Consider the following 20,207-nt stretch of genomic DNA (forward strand, 5'->3'; position numbering starts at 1 on the left):
TTTCCTGCAACAAAGGCTGAATTAAAAACACAGTTTACAACCGTTGTGACTCTGTCATAGCAAAAACAATCGGTCAATATTATTTTATTTTGCGGAATAAGTTTTTGTAAAAGTTAAAAAATTAATCATGACACCGGACTGAGCGCTTAGTACAGTTAAACGGTGTTACACAGGTGTATAGGGATAACACCCTTTTGAAAAAATTTTCTTGCAGACTCTATTTAAATGAAAGCACAAGAAACAGTCCTTCGCTTCTTGCTCAGGGCTAAGAGGTTAGTTCAGGTAAACATTGTTGGACATTCGTACAGGCGTGATTCCCAAGAAAGTTTATAAAATTAATTGTCACAGTGGGCTGACCCGCATAGGCGTAACAGCCTTTTTCCAAAAACAGGCTATTGTTAACACTGAGCTGACAGCTTAGTACGGGATGTGAACAGTACCCTTCTCCAAAATAACTTTATCACAACTTCGGTTTGAATGACAACACAGGAAACATTCTGCCGTTACCCCTCCAGCTAAAGCAATTGCTCAGTCATTTTATTTGCAAAAAATGTTTTAAGGAAAATAATTAAAGATGTAGCTACCTAGCTAAACTGCATTTAGCATAAGATTGATTGCTGAGAATATTGCGATATTGATAGCTAAACTGAATTTTTATACTCTAACTTTTTAGGTAAATATATGAGATAGCTAAATGGCTATATCCTCGACATAAAAATAAATGTTGGGTTGGAGAAAAACCTCTTATACCAAACAAAATTAGTAAAAAGTAAGGCTATTAGCTAGCTAGCCTTCAAAATATTCGTTCCTAGCCAAAAATCGTAAAACTGGGGCTTTTAAGTTCTGCACGTAGCTAAAAAACGTGGCAATATATTTATCTTCACATTTTAGAACATAAAAAAAACAAATATTACAAATATGAAAAGCTTATAGAAGGCTTATAGAAGACAAAGACTTAAAAACAACACTGAACACCATTACTTTTTAAAAACTAAAATGGCCATCATGTTTCTTCGTTGGCATGTCTACGCCGCGAAAGTCTTGATTGGTTTTTCAAAGAATCAGGCGTTTTGATTGGTATACACGTGCGAGCGGTCAAAACAAAGTCAGTTAAACTGTCAGTAAAACCATCCTATTTGTTTTCTGTGGCTCCTGGGCGGAATCGGCGATCAAGGTGACGGGGTAAATTATTATTAAAAATGGCGCATTTAAATAATGAATTCATTTTAATCACTTAATTTTTTTTTCAAATTAGAGGTTTATCAATTAAATTGATTAAATTATGTAAGGAAATAAATTAATTTTTGTAATTTATTTTGATAAATCATAAGATTTCCAATTAAACAATCCCCTGGTTTCTAAAAATTTGCGGTAAGATCAAAGGAATATCGGTAACCCTTTTGAACACACAAAATACTGCTATTATAATAGAGATAAAAAAAACCCAACGGTGCAAAAATATGCTATAAGATACGACAGTGAAAAAAAGAGAATTATTGAAGGAATTCAAATAAACATACAGTTGGAGAAAAGTAGTGTTGTAAGGATTTAATAATATATCAAAATATATAACTTCCGTAAAACGTGTACTTGTATTCTCTGAACAACACTCAATGAAAGATTTTCATAATCATTCCTTTGTCGATTCACGGGATTGGATTTTGTGTTTAAATCAACATTTTTTATTTTTGGCGTCAGAATCTACAAAACTATTACAGATCTTAATTTTATTAGAATTTTAATTTTAACAACAATAGACTGAACCCTATGCAATCTCATATTTAGTATATAAATATAAAAGCAATGGTGACAAGGTTGCTGGAAACAATTTGTTTTTTGTCCATTTCACTCTCTTATTGAGCTCGAAAACTTTTTCCATTCCTCTTCTGTAAGTGTAACTCCCTTTTTCAATGGAGTTGCTTCTCCGATCGGCTTTACATCTTGAGACTTTCCAATACTTACTCCTTTATATGTACCTTTAGTCTTATCGTCGTGTTCAAACTCACCAACACGAAGTAGCACATTATCAGGAAGAAGATGCTGAAAAACATTTTCGTTACTTACTTTCTTTATTTCATCTGCCACAACATCTAGAAGAGTTTTAACACAATCCAACTGTTTTGAATTAAGTTCTATTGCTACTTTGTTATTTTCACTCAATTCATTACTTTTATTAAAATGAATTATTTCCACGCGATCTTTTTTTACGATTATTGTGGTAGCTCGGGATAGTTTATATGTCTTGTCTGTGTGCTTTTGCGGTGGCCAGAAGTCATCGCCAACTTGCAATCTGCCTTCAACCCAATACACATCGCTTCTTCCACTTGGACTTATTGCCATTATTTCTTCTTCCAACGACTGTTATGGCTGATCTGATTATAGATATCTTTTTATATATAAAAAATCTAACAAACCACACAGTATTGTGAATACTTTTATTCTGACGCCACTCCGTGTTAATCTAATGGGCACAGTTTGTCTTCATGGCTTTATAATCCTCAATAAATGCTGTGTTTGCATAAGTAATAAATTCTAACACTCATTAAATGCTGTCGTCAACAAAATTGTAAATCATTTTCCGCTCATAATCACATGTTTTTATAAGCAAATAAACATTCTTAATCAGCTTATGTAAAAAAAAACACAATCAGGCGGAGAGTATGCTTACGTCATGTTTTTTAAAAAATAATTTTTAAGCTTAAAATATGGCTATTCAGATAAAATAAAATGGTCCCATTATACGTTTATAATTAGAAATTAAAAAAAGGTTGAGAAGCATTACGCAAGTTGCAAGCAAAATTGAAACCAGCCAATAGTTGTCCCTTTGATATAATACGGCGAGGTGCTAACATCTTCCTTCAGGTGATATATGCAACAAAACTGATATCATAGACGTAGAAACAATTCTGGGGACGAGGTTGTGAATAAAATCACCGCGGAACAACAACAATTCGTTGCGCTAAAGTAGTGCTTTTTTGGCGATATATTTAATGATATATATTTGCAGTTTAAAAGGTTAGCTCTAAATATTGTACCTCAAAGGCACTGGATTTTAATGTATTTAGAAACTTTACTACAAAACTTTTACTTTTCTTTTTAGATTGCATACAATGCGAGCGAGAGATGTTATCTTTCAATATGTGAGATAAAAAGAAGAAAGCGAAACCTCACACCGCGTTGTCATTGTTTTTTTGTCAAAAATGTGAAGCTGTTTTATAAATCTTGATAAAGTTAATAAATTGTTTTCGTTTGTGTAGATTGTTTGTTTTTATTTATTGTATCCCGTAAGTTTTTGAAATTCATTGTAACAGATTCCGTGGCTTCAAGGAATTGATTTTCATAACTAGTGACGGTATATTTACATGAAAAGAACACCACAAACTGCTTCGTTCGTCTTCTCATCTCCGAAATCGTTAACTCGAAAGTCTCTATAACATTATCTTTGACCCGAGTATCAACTTCCGGTTGAAAGGGCGTACCTTACGACGCGCATCCCCTTAATTTGTGGCATTTTCGCACACTACGGGTTGTACAACTCAATGTATTGCATATCTTTCAGAATAAGGGTTTTAGCGTTATAAAGTATAACTTTGCATGAATTACTGGCGCTAAAAGCTTCATAAATTTTGAATTTACGTTACCAAGACTGACAATATGGAAATAAATTTCTCAGTAATCGTTTTTGTTTAGTTTCGCGCGATCTAATTTTCTCGCACCTTCTGAAAAGAAATATTCCGCGCATGTTGAATTTTCGCCAAAAAATCACTACTTTAGCGCAACGAATTGTTGTTGTTCCGCGGTAATTTTATTCACAACCTCGTCCCCAGAATTGTTTCTACGTCTGTGATATCAGTTTTGTTGCATATATCACCTGCAGGAAGATGTTAGCACCTCGCCGTATTATATCAAAGGGACAACTATTGGCTGATTTCAATTTTGCTTGCAACTTGCGTAATGCTTCTCAACCTTTTTTTAATTTCTAGTTATAAACGTATAATGGGACCATTTTATTTTATCTGAATAGCCATATTATAAGCTTAAAAATTATTTTTTAAAAAAGATGAGGTAAGCATACTCTCCGCCTGATTGTGTTTTTTTTACATAAAGCTGATTAAGAATGTTTATTTGTTTATAAAAAACATGTGATTATGAGCGGAAAATGATTTACAATTTTGTTGACGACAGCATTTAATGAGTGTTACAATTTATTACTTATGCAAACACAGCATTTATTGAGGATTATAAAGCCATGAAGACAAACTGTGCCCATTGTATTAACACGGAGTGACGTCAGAATAAAACTATTTACAATACTGTGTGGTTTGTTAGATTTTTTATATATAAAAAGATATCTGTAATCAGATCAGCCATAACAGTCGTTGAAAGAAGAAATAATGGCAATAAGTCCAAGTGGAAGAAGCGATGTGTATTGGGTTGATGGCAGATTGCAAGTTGGCGATGACTTCTGGCCACCGCAAAAGCACACAGACAAGACATATAAACTATCCCGAGCTACCACAATAATCGTAAAAAAAGATCGCGTGGAAATAATTCATTTTAATAAAAGTAATGAATTGAGTGTAAGCAACAAAGTAACAATCGAACTTAATTCAAAACAGTTGGATTGTGTTAAAACTGTTCTAGATGTTGTGGCAGATGAAATAAAGAAAGTAAGTAACGAAAATGTTTTTCAGCATCTTCTTCCTGATAATGTTCTACTTCGTGTTGGTGAGTTTGAACACGACGATAAGACTAAAGGTACCTACAAAGGAGTAAGTATTGGAAAGTCTCAAGATGTAAAGCAGAACGGAGAAGCAACTCCATTGAGAAATGGAGTTACACTTACAGAAGAGGAATGGAAACAGTTTTCGAGCTCAATAAGAGATTGAAATGGACAAAAAACAAATTGTTTCCAGCAACCTTGTCACCATTGCTTTTATACTTATATACTAAATATGCATAGGGTTCAGTCTATTGTTGTTAAAATTAAAATTCTAAAATAAAATTAAGATTTGTAATCGTTTTGTAGATTGTGACCTCAAAAATGAAAACTGTTGATTTAAACACAAAATCTGATCCTGTGAATCGACCAAGGAATGATTATGAAAATCTTTCATTGAGTGTTGTTCAGAGAATACAAGTACACGTTTTACGGAAGTTATATATTTTGATATATTATTAAATCCTTACATCACTACTTTTCTCCAACTGTATATTTATTTGAATTCCTTCAATAATTCTCTTTTTCACTGTCGTATCTTATAGCATATTTTTGCACCGTTGTGTTTTTTTATTTATTTATATTTTATTTAGGGATAACCTCGACCCCAAGGCTTGTCTCTATAATTATACGAGGAGTGTGTCTGTAACAGGCAAAGTGGATTATATTTGTTACAATCTTCTTTAAAGTCACAGACAATTGTTATTTTGTTCAAAAGTTTTAATTCATTTTAAATATTAAATTTTAAATGTTATTTAGTGGATTCTCCCAAGGGATTTTCGTTTAAACCTTTTCAGCCTTCTTAACGGAGTTGCTAACAAACATTTTGCGATAAGAAGCATAATAAATTTTAAAAAGACAATTAGTGGATAATTTCACGGGTTTAAATGATTAAATAACAAAAAATAACATCTTAACAACATCTGAGCTTTATTTGTACACATTTTTTGAGTCATTCCTACACTTTTGACGGAAATTATCGACTTTTATTTTTAAGATTATATTCAACCTGGGCGTTATATATGTTTTTTTAATTCATGGTCAATTTACTGCTGGACGGAGTATATTTGAGAGTAAAGATATGTCTGAATGCTGAGAAGATTAAATTGGAAAACAACGACGTATATTATATAGGAGAAAATTGATAGTGGCAGTCGTTTACATTTAAAAAAAGATTTTAATACACTAGTCGTTAGCCCATGGAAAAATACACGGGGTAAGCCACAAGTCAAGGCGCGCCCAGGCGTTGAGCACTTTTTGGAGCGCTTCATAAGAGCCGTAAACAATCCGGTGGAGCTCTTTAGTACAGTTATACAGTATGGTGTAAATCAAACAAAGCGCATATATACACCATTATAATATTGCGGTTGTAACATGTTTTTTCAAATAATATCTTTCCCACTACAATAGCTGTAACAAAAACAAAGTTTACAAATCGTTGTTACCCCATTATAGTAAAAACAATCGGTAAATATTATTTTATTTTGCAGAATAAGTTTTTGTGAATGTCAAAAATTAATCGTGGCACCGGACTGAGCGCTTAGAAATATGGTGTTGCACAAGCGTATAGGGATAATACACTTTTAAGAAAAACCTTCTCACAGACTCTGTTTAAATAAGTACACAAAAAACAGTTAATTGCTGAAAGATGGCTGAGCTGTTAGTCCAGGTAAACAGTGTTGCAAAAAAGCAGTCTGTTGTTAACACTGGGCTAACGGCTTAGTACAGTTAAACAGAGTTGAAGATGCGTATAGGCGTAATACCCCTTTTCAGTTTAAATAAATAAAAAGACAGGGACCAGCCTATCGTTACCCGTCCAGAAAAAACAAACGCCCATGTCGCATTAATAACCTTTTGACATTTGCTAAAGTTTATATTACAGTAAAGTGGTAGCTAGCTAACCACTTAATTGCATTTGGTATAAAAAGATTACTTGAAAGCTCTGTTGAAGCCAACTGTGTTTGGGTTCTTATACATGTTAGCTAGAGGTAGCTAACTGCAGTCAAAACCCCAGATGAAGGTAAGTGAAGATCAGATCGGCGAAGATAACACGAAAATCAATAATGTTGGCTAACATAAAAATCACATATCTACGTTGGTAGCCAGAATCTTAAAATCAGTTAGGGTTAGTCAGATCTGGTTGCCAAATTTCGGACTGATATTAGGGCAACGAAAAAATATATTTAATCTGGAAGTCATAAGCAGAACCGGGCTAAATATCATAAGTAAACAATTGACTAACTTTTAAAAAATGTTCCCTGGAAATAAATATCTACTTAGCTTGCGCTTAGCTCTCTCCACTCGCTGTCTCAGCTCAGCAATAATTAACCCAATGTTATTTTGACTTTCGATTTTGCTTCAGTAAATCTTGTTGACAAAATAAAAAATAAAAATATGCCAGCCGTTCAATTCCACTGATGCTAAATCCCACTCAATCGATCATCTTTGCATCACTTGATAAGCTATATCTCAAATACTCAAGCTGTTTCTTTAACATGTCTTTTTTTGTTTCTATCTAAATGATGATATGTAGCTAAATTATCTCTTTATCAAAACTGATTTACGTTTAGTTGGTTATATAGTTAGCTAGCTTTGTTTTTAATTACATAATTTTAGCAACCGTACAACCGCTTTAATAATATTACGGTGGCCGGGCAGAAGTACTAATTTAAAATTTTAAATAAACTTAAACGATAACCTATTGGTTGCAAAGCTAAGCAAGAACTGAGATTAATAAAAATTTAGTTGACTTAATATTTGATATCATACCTGTTAGCCCAAAGATGGAACATTGAGAGTTTTTTTTTTCGTTCCATTATTCATATAATGTTTCTATAATATTCAGCTGCACAAAATAAAAAAAAATAAAAAATTAATTCACTGGTCTGGAAAGGTTATTTACAAAACGTTGCTAAGTTGGCATTACATGGACTTTTTTAAGGTTTATAGGGAATTAATAGTTAAAGTTCACCAGTAAACCAGTCAATAAACATAAATCTTCTCAAACCAGAATGTTGCCAAGTAAGACAGTACAACAATATTTTATCTGCATTTAACCCTAAACATATGGTATCAAAGCCAACCAAGGCGACTCCTTTAAGCGCGAAATCGATCGATCATATGATAATTAACAGAAGTACCAAAATATTACATACTGATGTATTACCATGCGAAACTATTAGTGACAATGATGGACCTTACGCTATCATCAACATTAAATACGGTAAGTATTTAAACCTCAATATAGAATGATAAGAGAGGAAAAGCATTTTGATAGGGAATCTTTTTTGTTGGATTTCTCGAACTTACCGATATCAGTTATATACGCTATAGATGATGCAGAAGAAAAAGTGGAGATACACAAGTTCATACAAGATTGCATTGAAATACATGCCCGTTAAGAAAAACGACCTAAACAAGACCACCATCTCCATAGAAAAGCACTTACTTTTAAAAACTCAAAAGAAGTGTGGAACACTAACAATAGAATTTTACATCTTTTTTACATCATCCTGGGACTTAATTTACTTCTTTTGTAAGGCAAACCAGGTCAAGCGTATTTTGCAATCAGACCATTTTGAAAACTACGCCGAAAGACGTCTTTCGTTATTGAATACCACGATCAGATAGAGGATAAAAGAGGATTCTGTGTTTAGGTGAAGAAATTGATGAAATGACTGTCAAATAGCTTATAGTATATATATATAAATAAAATGGAAATTTTTACATATAATTTCGCATAATTTTAAAAATAACAAAATTTTCATATGCCTAAACACGTTGGCAGTGGGCAAGAAACTGTAATTTAATTTCCTTGGACTAATATTTCAAGAAAATTCCAAAGTGTCAAACAGTTCTGAAAACGCAGACAAATTTTAAAGGACAGGTGCAGCTTGTTTAAATTACAGTTTCCCACATCGTTTTAAACATTTTTCTCAGGAGAGCATAAGAACGAATTATTTGTAAAGCGAAATGCAATGATGGCGGTTTAGTAACAAATCTAGATTTTTTTTAATTACTGTACAGTTTTTTCTCAATAAATAAAAAAATTATTTAGCAAAAGCTTTTGACCGTAACTTCGGCCATCCTTAGTCATAATACAAAGTTGTTAACTTATAACACGTAATTTATAGAAAATGTAACGTAAAATGACTTTTGTTAATTAAACTTTATTTGTCGACTCGCTTATGTCTTTTTTATATGTCTATTTTCTGCACGAGTCATATTTTTCATCAAACAAAAAAATGTTATGAAAAAGGATCAGGCGCCTGACTCTAACAGGGTTGGTCGGCTGAATCCTTAACACCAGACATTCGGTATGTCTGCCCTACTGAAAACTACACAACTTTCAGCTTACAAAGTATAGCTAGCTAGAGCTACAGGTGTCAACAGGTTTTTCTGCAGTCAGGAGGTAATAATATATCTACTCCATGTTTACTCCAGAAATTACCTTCAATTCTTTTATACGTTTAGCTGTATATGTAGCTAGCTACAGCAAAATTTGAAAACTGCACGAGCTTTTCAAATCCAACTCAAATCTCAAGGAACAAAAAATACTAAAAATACACGAGTGAAGACGATCAGAAACAGGACTAGCATTAGATTATTTTAAACAACAAAAACAGTTTTAAAACTATTAGCTATTTTTAATTAAAATACATGTGAAATAACATTAAAAACATAATTTCCAATTAAGTGAGAAATTATTGCATTATAATTAATTTAAATACAAGGAAATAGAGCAAATTTCAAGTCTGTGAAATATACCCCATTTTTTTTTACAGCCACCGTTTTCTTGTGCTCTATCTTTGATGAATTCTTTTTCTTACTCGGCGTCGGAGGTTTGGTAGGGGGGGGGGGGGGGGTAGTAGAAATTTTTCAGTTCCTTGGTATACTCAACGCATAGCAAACGTGCTCCGCAATTTCGCTTCATTCACTGCGCTCGCAAAGCTCAATTGCTTCGCAATAAGGTATAACGACAAAATAAAAGATTATTACACGAGGCAAGTTGAAACAGCATCGAAGTATCGAGTGGTAATGTGTATACAGTACATTAGAACAATCTGTATCTCTATAAAAATACCCGTATTCCGTCTGTCTGTTCGTGCGTCAAAAGCGACTTGTGTTAACCACGCACGAAATCCAAAAGACGCAGGGACGAGAAACCCCTCGGGCCCCCACCGGCACAGGGACAATTGCCGCTAAAATAAAGGTCCAATCAAGAGCGGAGTTTTATATAAATGATCAATCAGAAACTAAAGCTCTTTATATTTCTTAGCAACGATTTTTACGTTATCGGTCCGAAATTTGGCATGCAGATTGAACCAACTCATTGCTGGAGAAAGAAAAGTTTCTTAACTGTTTGCTTTAATTTTTCTTTCTGATACTTCTATTTGTATTCTAACAAGATTGCAGTTTCTTTTATTTTCGCTAGCTAGCTACTAGCTAAGCTACCTATTCAGCCACCTAAAGATTTGTATTAGTCTTATTTGCCTCTTACTGTCACGTTCTCTAGCCATATATTAATCTTAAACAAAACCAATTTTAAGATTCAGGCTACCAACGTAGATGTTAGCTAACATTTCTGAGTTTTGTGTTAGCTTTGTCAATCTGATTTTTACTTGGATGTGAACTGGGGTTAGTTACCTCTAGCTAAAATGTAAAAGTAACCAAATACAGTTGGCTGCAACAGAATTTTTAAGTAATCTTTTTCATACTAAATGCAATTAAGTAGTTAGCTACCACTTTACTGTAATATAAATTTTAGCAAAAGTCAAAAGTTTATTAATGAGACACAGAGTACCTGTGCTATGTGCCTATCCCGTGTTGTTAAACGAAGGTCTGTTTCCTGTGTTTTTATTTAAACTGAAGTATTTTGGAACAGGCTATTAAGCTTATAGGCATGTGCGACACGTTTTCCTGTACTAAGTGTTAACAATGCACTGTTTTTTTGGAAAAGGCTGTTACTAAAGCATGTGCGATGGGGTTTACCTGTACTAAGGGGTCAGCCCACTATGACAATTACTTTTTAAACTTTCTCGGGAATCACGTCTGTACGGGTGTGCAACACTGGTTACCTGGACTAACCGCTCAACCTCGTGTGGGTAATGGACTGTTTCTTGTGTTTTTATTTAAACAGAGTCTGCGGGAAAGTATTTTCAAAAGGGTATTGTCCCTACACGCCTCTTCAACTCTGTTTAACTGTACTAAACGCTTAGCCCGATGTCACGATTAATTTTTTAACGTTTACTAACACTTATTCCGCAAAATAAATTAATACTGACTAATTGTTTTTGCCATGACGGAGTAACAACGGTTTGTAAACTCTGTTTTTATTTCAGCTTTTGTTGCGGGAAAGTTACTTTTTGAAAAATATGTAACATTTGCAACACTATAATGGTGTACGTGCTTTACTTGATTTACGGCATACTGTATACCTGTACTAAAGCACCCACCTGACCGTGTGGCACAGTTTACGGCTCTTATTAAGCACTCCTCAGGGCGTTCAACGCATGGTCACACCTTGACTTGTGGCTTAACCCGGCGTTTCGACGCCGGGTCTCCCGGCTAGTCTAATTAGCGAAATGAACCATAAAATTCATTGTTCCTTTTATCAAAATGTTTTGTTGTTAATTCCATAGCGGGAAAAAATAAAATCAAACGTTTTTCATAAGTAGACAATAGGCATGTGATTAGGGTAATAATAAAAATCAATCACCCGTGACCTTTGTGTAATAAAGTTTACCTCATTAAACAAAGCTTTTTATGAGAACAATAAAATAAATTAACCGTGACTTTATTAAAACAAAAATTTTAAATCAATTTGAAAAAGCGCACAAAAGACAGAATAAAAATAAATGTTTAGCAAAAGTGACATGTTACCGCGGCTGTTTCTTTAGAAAAGACAACACATCCACTTTTCCACGGAAGAGATATATAGACTAGCAGTTGGTTTGTGGGAAAATGAACGCTGTTTCATGCACTCTAAGAATAAAAAAAGATTTTCAATTTAATAGTCGTGTTTTAGTAATTTATTTCATATCTGCAAATTATTGAAGACGTGAAATGCCATTTGCCACCTTTACGTAGGCAAGCTTGTATTTCACATTGGGAATTTAAATTTTGTTATGTGACGGCACGCAAATTAAGAGAGTGTAAGTTTGAGTTACATGTAACTTAAAAACCATGTCAGCAAAACATTTCGTGACGTGAATCAAGAGTTTTTGTTAACACGTTAGCATTTGTCGCAATGATAAAAAATCGCCGCCATAGTAAATGGACAATTAAAAAAACTACGTTATTTGCGACGCTCCATTTTTAAGCAATCAATAACGTAAAATTTTTCATCCTAAATATATCCAAAGTTTAACAGTAACCATAGTTACAGATTAAATACTAATTGTATAAATACAATCGAGCAGATCTAATGTTGTCATTCAAATGGGACTATCCCGCACTATGAATAAACTCTTTTTAATCTGTAACACAAAAAGTTGAATACCTCCATTATAACATCCATTTAGGGAGAGCCTACCTTTAGCGGAGTATACACGCACCTCGATAGTTTTATTCCCGAAAGGTATAAATTCGGCTTAATTTATACTTTGCTTCACCGTTGTTTTAAAATTTGTTCAAATTCGTGACTTTTTATCATGAGGTTAATATAATCAAAGATATAATTATATTTATTGACAAGGTTATAAACACGTTCTTTCTACATCTTCCAAAACCAAAAAAATCACCAACAGGACTAAGAAGAACATTTGATCATATTCCCTTTTTAGGTAAAACATCTTTACAAACGAGAACGATGTCAGAAAAACTTAATCTACTCTGCATTGTTGTAAACTTTCTGTTGTTTTTAGAACTCACACTCGCTTATCTAACTTCTCTAGATTTAAAAACCTAGTGCCTAAAGAATTAAAGTCAGGCGTCATATACTAATATGAGCGCAGTACAACTCCACTTATAGCGAGACGTCTAAAGGTTGAGGCAAGCGAGCACCTCGGCACCTCGGAGTGTCTGCCTTAACAGGTAAGAAATCAAACTTCTCTAATTGTACGGTTAATAAACATCATCGTGAAGCCTGTCACACCACAATGTGTCTTGACAATTTCAGTATACTATAGGGGACACAACAATTTGTTATAGTGAGTACTGTGATGAAAAGTTTGCGAAAAAGGAAAAAATATACGTTGTTTATTCCGGCTGGCAAACTAACCTCTTAGATCAACAAAAAAATATTCATAGACGAGTAAGTTTTTTTACAGTAAAGTATAAGTTCTTTTTTGTTAAAAAGAACGTTTGACTCCACAGTTTTTTTTCAGATTTGTTTTTTATATCGTTCTAAATATTCTAGTTTGGTAAAGTGATAAGCTACCTTTGCCTTAAAAATATATGACACGAATACCAAAAACAAATAAAAAAAGAAATACTTGGAACAAAAAGGTAATTTTAAGTTACTTTGAATACGTCAACAACATGGCCATAATGCTTTTGTTTAAAATGCAAAGCATATGCCAAAAAATGATAGCCTATTCAAACTTTTGCTATAGTCATTTTTTACTTTTGTTTTTCATATTTTATTATTTCCATACTATTGTTGACTTTTAATAGCAAATATTAGAATATTTCTGTTTGTAAAAGGGTGCCTCTTGTTAAAGGCTTTTACCCATAATTGTGTGAGTTACTTCCCCACGACTCTTGTACTAATTAGTAATACTACAGACGTATATATCAGAGAAGTCGACTAAGTATTTATCTTGCCTCTTTCAAAATAATTTAAAAATATTCCGCCTTTTCACTAATCCTGAAGGCTGGAAAAACCAGTATTGAACACTTTTTTTTCGTTGATTAAAAAACTAGTCCTGCAGCGGGAAGGTGATGTTTGCGTCAATTTTCGCACATTGAATGTTTATGCGTGAATGTGTGATAATTTCTCTGTACAAGAAATGTATGGATGACTTTTGATTTAGGTGACCTTAAGTACAGTTGTTTTTTGTATTTTTATAAAATCACACGAATATTAACATGAAGCTTTATTAAACTTTCTCCCACACTAGCAACAGCATTTCGAAGTTAACCCTGTCTAGTGGACAGGGGATTCTACAGGGTGAAACAATTTCATGAATGTGTTTGTATTCTCTTTAATAATAGCCATATTTTGTCTGTCTGTCCGCGAAAACCACGTCCTGTTACAGAAACACGAAGTGCGATATATAAAGGACGGGCGACCCCGTGGACTTTTCCACGGGTTAACGGCTAGTCTCCTTTTAGTAATAGCGGTATTTTCTTCAACATGGTTGCGCGCAGCCTTTTTTTAAAAAAATTATCGCACGGCCCAATTTTTGTGGACTTTTCGGTTCGATGCAGCCCAATTTCAGAATAATTTCAGAATCACGTCAGAACCCGATAAACAACAGAGACTATTCTAGTTTGGAAGTGATGGTGTCAGGTTTCCGTATCTGTTTGACTTTTTTGTTTTCTAAAGGAAACCTTTTGAATTTTGCAGTATTTGTTTTCCTTCTGTTTCACATGTTGGTGTCTGAGATATGCTTGAATAAAATAAAAATAAAGGTCTTCCTCATTAACTTTTTATTAGAAAAGCAAAACAATACGAGCTTTCCGTTTACGCGATAAAATAGTAAAGAATTTTTAATCAAGTAAAACGACGAATAACAATGACTCGAATCCAGTCATGCAAAACTTTCCGATAGACCGCCGTCGCCGCCGCGACAAAAGGTTAAACCAACAAATCGCACTACTCCATACGAATGATTTAACAAAAAATCTACATTTGTTCAAAAAAGCGCAAGTGATGGTGTCAGGTTTCCATATCTGTTATAAGGCCGTTTTAAATTTAATGTAGACTAATGCGATCCATAGTTGAGTGTCATCCAAAAAATTTAATATATAATTATACTATCAAAATGAAACATCAAAAAAAGGAACGCTGGTATTAAAATAATACTTGAGCCTCATGTATTCTAAAATGTGACATGTTGAATAACTAAAAGTAGAGGAGCGATAAAAATGTTGGACATATTCTATGCGAAGCATAAATGAAATTCGAAATTGCCGTTGGAAAATTGAGATTATGGTTTAGAAAGACAAGTCTCTGTATGTGTTTTTTTTACACTGAAGTTTCGAGAAATTTTTAATAAGAATGTTACCCCTGAAATTATTATTATTATATGCACTCCACTGGATCTTTGAAAACAAACAAACAGCTTATGTTTAATTTTGGAATTATTAATTTAATTATAAAAAACGAAACCTCATTCCGGAAATAAAAAATTGTAGGTCATGTGATGAAGAGTATAGCTGCAGTTATTGTGATCGGCTACATGTAATAAATCAACGACGAATATCTTAAAACTGTACTGCATCCTCAACCTGGTTGTGTATAACGATTTACTTGCGCTCATTTATCAAGTCTAGTTTCTTTAATAATAGCTGCAATAATAGCCGTATCCTATGTTTAAAAAAGTTGCGCCCATTTTTATATCGGAAATTCCCCGCTAAACAAATATATCGTCACATCATTCAGCCGCATCTTAAGGTCTTAAGGTCACCAAATTTAGTATTATAACTACAAACTTCGATTTAGAGGAAGAGTCCTTAAAAGCCAGCTGACTAGCTAGTCTAATTATTCAGTTAGGTACGGGAGCTTTTTTTAAGCCAGCGTTAATTCTTTTTGTGTTATTTTTTCTGTCTTATTTTCACTAATGTGATTCTTACTAAGCTGTAAATCTGCCTACCTCTAGTTTAAACGTGAAAGTAGCCAATGTACACTTACCTATAAAAAAAATTTAGCAGAAGTCTAAAAGAAGAACAGTCTCCATTAATCCGTGATACTTAGCTAGTGTTTTTTCTTAACTGTAATTATTTTTGTTACGATAGTCTGCACACTACTTCACAGTGAACGAGTGAATCGCATGCTGTTTAGATACAAAGTTAAAGATCGATCTCTACATTCCTTTCCGTCCCAGCTAACTTTCCGCCGTCATCTTAACAGGTTAGTAGCATCACTTTAAAGTATTTATCTGGTGTTTTATATTTAATTGATAAATTTCGCATGCAACTTAAGAGAATACATCGTACACCTTTTTTATTTTCTAATTTTCGTTCTACAATAACATAAAACGAAAATCCTATAAAAGTCTTTACCACTATAATCTGATCCTATGTATTGCCCATTCCTTTTACACGGAAAGTTTTTTTCGAGCAAAGTTTTTTTAATTAGTAAACAGTCTTTTACACAGCACGTTAAATATGATTAATCTCAACTAATTCGATTTATATATTAATCACTTTTACGTAGGCTTATAATTAAACCTATAATTACAATACACTTATTAATGCTTGTCTAGATGTCCGAATAAATTCGTACACTTTCCTATTACTTCATTAAACATGTTTGATAGTGATTCAATACCTAATTTATGTTATGAGTAACGAGACAATATCGAGAAAAGAACGGTTTCTAACGGTTTGTTTCGTCACTCTCTGCATGTAGAGAAACGCCATAGCTTGGGATAATCTTGCCTTTATAAGTTTACAAGTTGAGTTATAAAATCTAGCAAAGAATAGGCATCCAAACGGAAGTATACTATATTCCTAGCTAATTCAGTCTAAAGCCGAAAGTGATTGGTTGTATGCCGAGATTTTCTGTTCAATGGAATTAATTACTTCCAAAACAATCAGTGAATCGACAAACCTAACTAAGCGTGTGCGCGATAGATTTATTGCCCGTCTGAGGTGGATGAATTTTAGCTGGATTTTAGGTTATATATTCTATACATGAGCAGCAAACCCCTGATACCAAATTTGTTTTCCACTTTCAAAAGACTGATAATTATCCTAACAACCTAACTGAAACAATATGTCCTGTGTGTTGCGAACGTAACAACAGCATCAGTGGCACATTTCATTTTTGGGATAAAGCTACTGTCACTGCCGATGAAACTGTACTAATTTCATTCAAAAATGCATATAGCTGCAGTAAGACAGGAACAGATATTTCGTGATAGCTTGAACGTACCTTTAAAAGTGAGCTACCGTGTTGACATGATTTCATTCTTTTACATGCGACTAAGCATTCCCTTCTCAATGAAAGTACACACATGGTGAATATAGCTTTATTTAAACTTTTGATAACGTCATCATTTTTGTAATATAAATATCATGAAATACTCCAATAAAAAATAGTTAAAACGTAAAAACAAATCAATAGTCGATGTTGTCACACGTTGAAGAAGAATTAAAAAAGTGAAGTCAGTTTCTTAAAACAGGTTTGTAATATATCTACCTAACCATTGCACTTTTTGTAAAACCATACCGCACTGATCCGGGCGGCTTTTTATTTGAAATGAAAACGAATTGTAAAATAAATAAGGTTGATTATCAGTTCCTAAAAGTTTATCTCACGGAAAAAAATTATAATGAAGAACATCTAAGCACGTGTAAGATTTGATTTTATTTCACTCTTTTCTTTTTTTATTTAGTAAAATAGGATGATAGATCAACAACCCACAGTTAACTCGCCTGTTGCAAAGAAATTTGCACGATTCGCCTCTAGACTTTGTAAGTATCATTCGTGAAATAGGAAAGTTCTAGATTATCAAGACATTGTGCTAACGTACCTATCCGCTAATTTGAAAATATGTTCAATAAACAAATATTCAAAAATGCAGCAGTAAACAAAGAGTTTTATCAAGAAAGGAAAGAAGTATTTGAAATAACGATTTTTTGAACACTTTTTCATTCGAACTGGCGGGTGTGAACTAAATTTTATTGTTGCAAATAAAAGTACATCATCGTGGTTATTACTAAAAAAATTATGATATTGCTCTACTCCTGTTTTGAAATTATCACTGTTCCACTTTTTAACCACAAGGTATTGTTTTCATTATCACTGGTATCCTAACATTATGTTTTGGTATCAGTGTTTATCTCACACTACGCACATCAAGATTTCCATTCTACATACCAGGCGCATCAATATTCATTTCCTTATGGATGATATTTACAGCTAGTTTGGGTATACATGTTTTTTCTGGTACGTCAAGTAACCGACCATTGATTCGACATTTTAACGCTTCTGCAATGGCAGCTGACATCCTTGCTTTTGTGGGTGTTGTAGCATCAATAGCTGGATTCATGTAAGTGAACCAAATTCTAGCCAAGATCTACAAAAATAGAATTATTAATTCAGTTTGCTTGATCTTTAGAATGTACCTCGATTGTAGACGTGTAACTAGACGTTTTAGTCCTGATAATCATTACACCTACACGTTGTGGTCTGCAAATTTTTGTACAAAAAGTCGAGATTATGGGGTGGCTGTGTATGCTATGCTTTTCCTGCTCCACTTCTTGCAGTGTATAATCTCAATGGCAACCACAGTATACGGATTCAAAATTTCCAGAATTGAAAATATAGGTTGGTGAAAAGAAAGAAATGTTTTGTTGCTATAAGATACAGGTTGTATTACCGCCAAATAATATTTCTGTGATTTGCGCCCTTGTAATTACGCCTTAGTATACAACAACATAAGCTACGCGTACAGATATTTTTCATACTCTTTCCTGTCTTCTTTAAAGTGCACATTTTAGGTTTTTGCGTGCATTAAGTATTCGAAAAAGTGTGTTAGTTTTGGCGCCCCATATGAATATGTGAGGACGTAACGGGAGCTTTTGAACGTCTTTATGTACAAAGTAAATGAAATTTGATAAATCAAAATAAGGAATTTTGGCTGATAGCTTATACCAGGCACTAACCCGAATCTCCGTATCAATAATACCGGTTGTTTCTTTTCATATCGAACTCTAAAAACTAATTTAATTACTTTTAAACAGGCGTGTAAGGCAGCATAAAAAACGATGGCCAGATTTTATACAACGGGCGGAAATCTGAGGACCGAAACATATATGACAGGAGATTTCTCGTGAATTTTTTCACAGGATAACAACGACTAGCAGAGTTAAAATATAATACTCATTTCTTAATTCAGGTCAACAAAGGAATGGCGAGATTATTCAAGCTAAACCTCATCCAACATTACTACAAACCTACGCGTCGCAAGACCAATTCCAAATACCAAAATTGCAACAAAATGAAATTCTTGTTACGGCAAACACTGGTCAGCCATTTATACTGATACCTGTGACATCAACTTCTCAGCAGTTGCCAATACATCTGCCAATTGATTCACTAGCAGGCTCTCCACCACCGTACTCCGCATATTGAATCGTTAGCAGGCTTTCCACCACGTACTCCGCAAGTCGATTTACAAGCAGGGTGTCGGCCACCGGATAAATATCGAAAATAATTAGACCATGTTGATGTCAAGAAAGTCGTTTCTCGTGAAAGTAGTTTCTCTTGCACTTTATCCGTGTTGATTTCAAAGTTACGTTTTCAACTTCACATGTCTTTATATTAGAGGTCTTACTACGCTTTTACACGCAGCTATATTGACATTGGCCGTATGGTTAATGTCAGTATATGTAGAAACACGAATATTAGAATCCAACTACTCGTTAGCCCGTGGAAAAATCCACGGGTTTGCCCGTCCTTTTTATACCGCATTGCGTGCATCTCGCTACCTGCACAGCTAAGCTACCATTTTGCGTGACAGACAGACGGACGGACGGACAGGTAATACAATGTAGATTACGTAGATGAAACTTGCGACTTTTCGTCATTGTTAAAAATTTTATAAAGCGTTAGAAAATTTTGTATTTGTTAGCGTAAATAAATTATTGTAAATTTGCTACGTCAGCGTACGCAGGTGCTTTGCCCATCTGTTGGATTATTTATAAATAGGCAAATATAAATACTCGTTAGTTCTTTTTTTATTATTATTATTTCATAAGAATATATGAACCCATTCTGCTACGTTTAACTCTGTTCCGATTAACGATGACTCGAACTTCGATATTACATTCTCAAATGGAGCAATTAATATACAGACTATCTATAGACACGTGAAAGTATACAATTATCACGCGTATCATCTAAATGCTAACTTTTGAAAAATCTATTTTAAAAATGAAGATTTCCGAGACTTTCTTCTTCCAACAGTCATACGACGTCTCATTTGACGAGAAACATGATGGAAACAAAAGTTTGATTTTGATTGGTGCACTAACATAACTAAATAAACAAACGCATAAATTTAAGATTTCCAAACAAATATTCAATGAGCAAAAGTTGAGCCACAGCTAAAAGTTTGTGATGGTTATTACGTATTCAGGTTGGGGGAAGGGTGTGTCCTACCCTAACCCACCCTACCCTGTCCTGCCCTACCCTAGGGCTTCCGTCTGCAACATCTGATTGTGTCTCAAATTTAGAGTGTTAATCTATATGATGTTGACTAATGAAGAAAAAATAAAGAAAAAATAACCTCCAGCACGTGGTCAATTACGCCATTACGCTAAAATCTTCTTTCTCTTGATTATAATTAAAACAATTCTGGTTATTTTACCA

The 20,207-nt window shown here is 33.7% G+C and overlaps 2 protein-coding genes and 1 long non-coding RNA gene across 5 annotated transcripts; all 3 read left to right on the forward strand.

The window, feature by feature from the left end:
- The first annotated feature begins 2,766 nt into the window (after nucleotides 1-2,766).
- Nucleotides 2,767-3,805, forward strand: LOC130630723 (uncharacterized). Its single transcript, XR_008982109.1, has 2 exons — nucleotides 2,767-3,015; nucleotides 3,101-3,805. It is a non-coding gene; the product is annotated as an uncharacterized LOC130630723 (long non-coding RNA).
- Nucleotides 3,806-4,284: 479 nt separating this feature from the next.
- Nucleotides 4,285-5,903, forward strand: LOC130630724 (uncharacterized). 3 transcript variants are annotated; one of them, XM_057444312.1, is made up of 3 exons: nucleotides 4,285-4,670; nucleotides 5,030-5,140; nucleotides 5,314-5,903. In XM_057444312.1, exons 1-3 carry the CDS (start codon nucleotides 4,395-4,397, stop codon nucleotides 5,317-5,319), a joined length of 393 nt encoding a protein of 130 aa, XP_057300295.1. In that variant the 5' UTR covers nucleotides 4,285-4,394; the 3' UTR covers nucleotides 5,320-5,903. The 3 variants fall into 3 exon arrangements, 2 of the variants coding, with proteins under 2 accessions (XP_057300295.1, XP_057300294.1); XM_057444311.1 differs by having other exon boundaries at nucleotides 5,030-5,903; XR_008982110.1 differs by having other exon boundaries at nucleotides 4,313-5,140; nucleotides 5,314-5,810.
- A 5,053-nt stretch (nucleotides 5,904-10,956) lies between these two features.
- Nucleotides 10,957-18,968, forward strand: LOC130630154 (uncharacterized). The gene is made up of 7 exons (XM_057443547.1): nucleotides 10,957-12,754; nucleotides 15,669-15,737; nucleotides 17,227-17,305; nucleotides 17,619-17,883; nucleotides 17,953-18,165; nucleotides 18,335-18,363; nucleotides 18,733-18,968. The coding sequence occupies exons 3-7, from the start codon at nucleotides 17,236-17,238 to the stop codon at nucleotides 18,966-18,968; spliced, it is 813 nt and encodes a 270-aa protein (XP_057299530.1). The 5' UTR covers nucleotides 10,957-12,754; nucleotides 15,669-15,737; nucleotides 17,227-17,235.
- The last annotated feature ends 1,239 nt before the right edge of the window (nucleotides 18,969-20,207 follow it).

This window comes from Hydractinia symbiolongicarpus, chromosome 2, assembly GCF_029227915.1.
Source record: "Hydractinia symbiolongicarpus strain clone_291-10 chromosome 2, HSymV2.1, whole genome shotgun sequence".
NCBI lineage: Eukaryota > Metazoa > Cnidaria > Hydrozoa > Anthoathecata > Hydractiniidae > Hydractinia > Hydractinia symbiolongicarpus.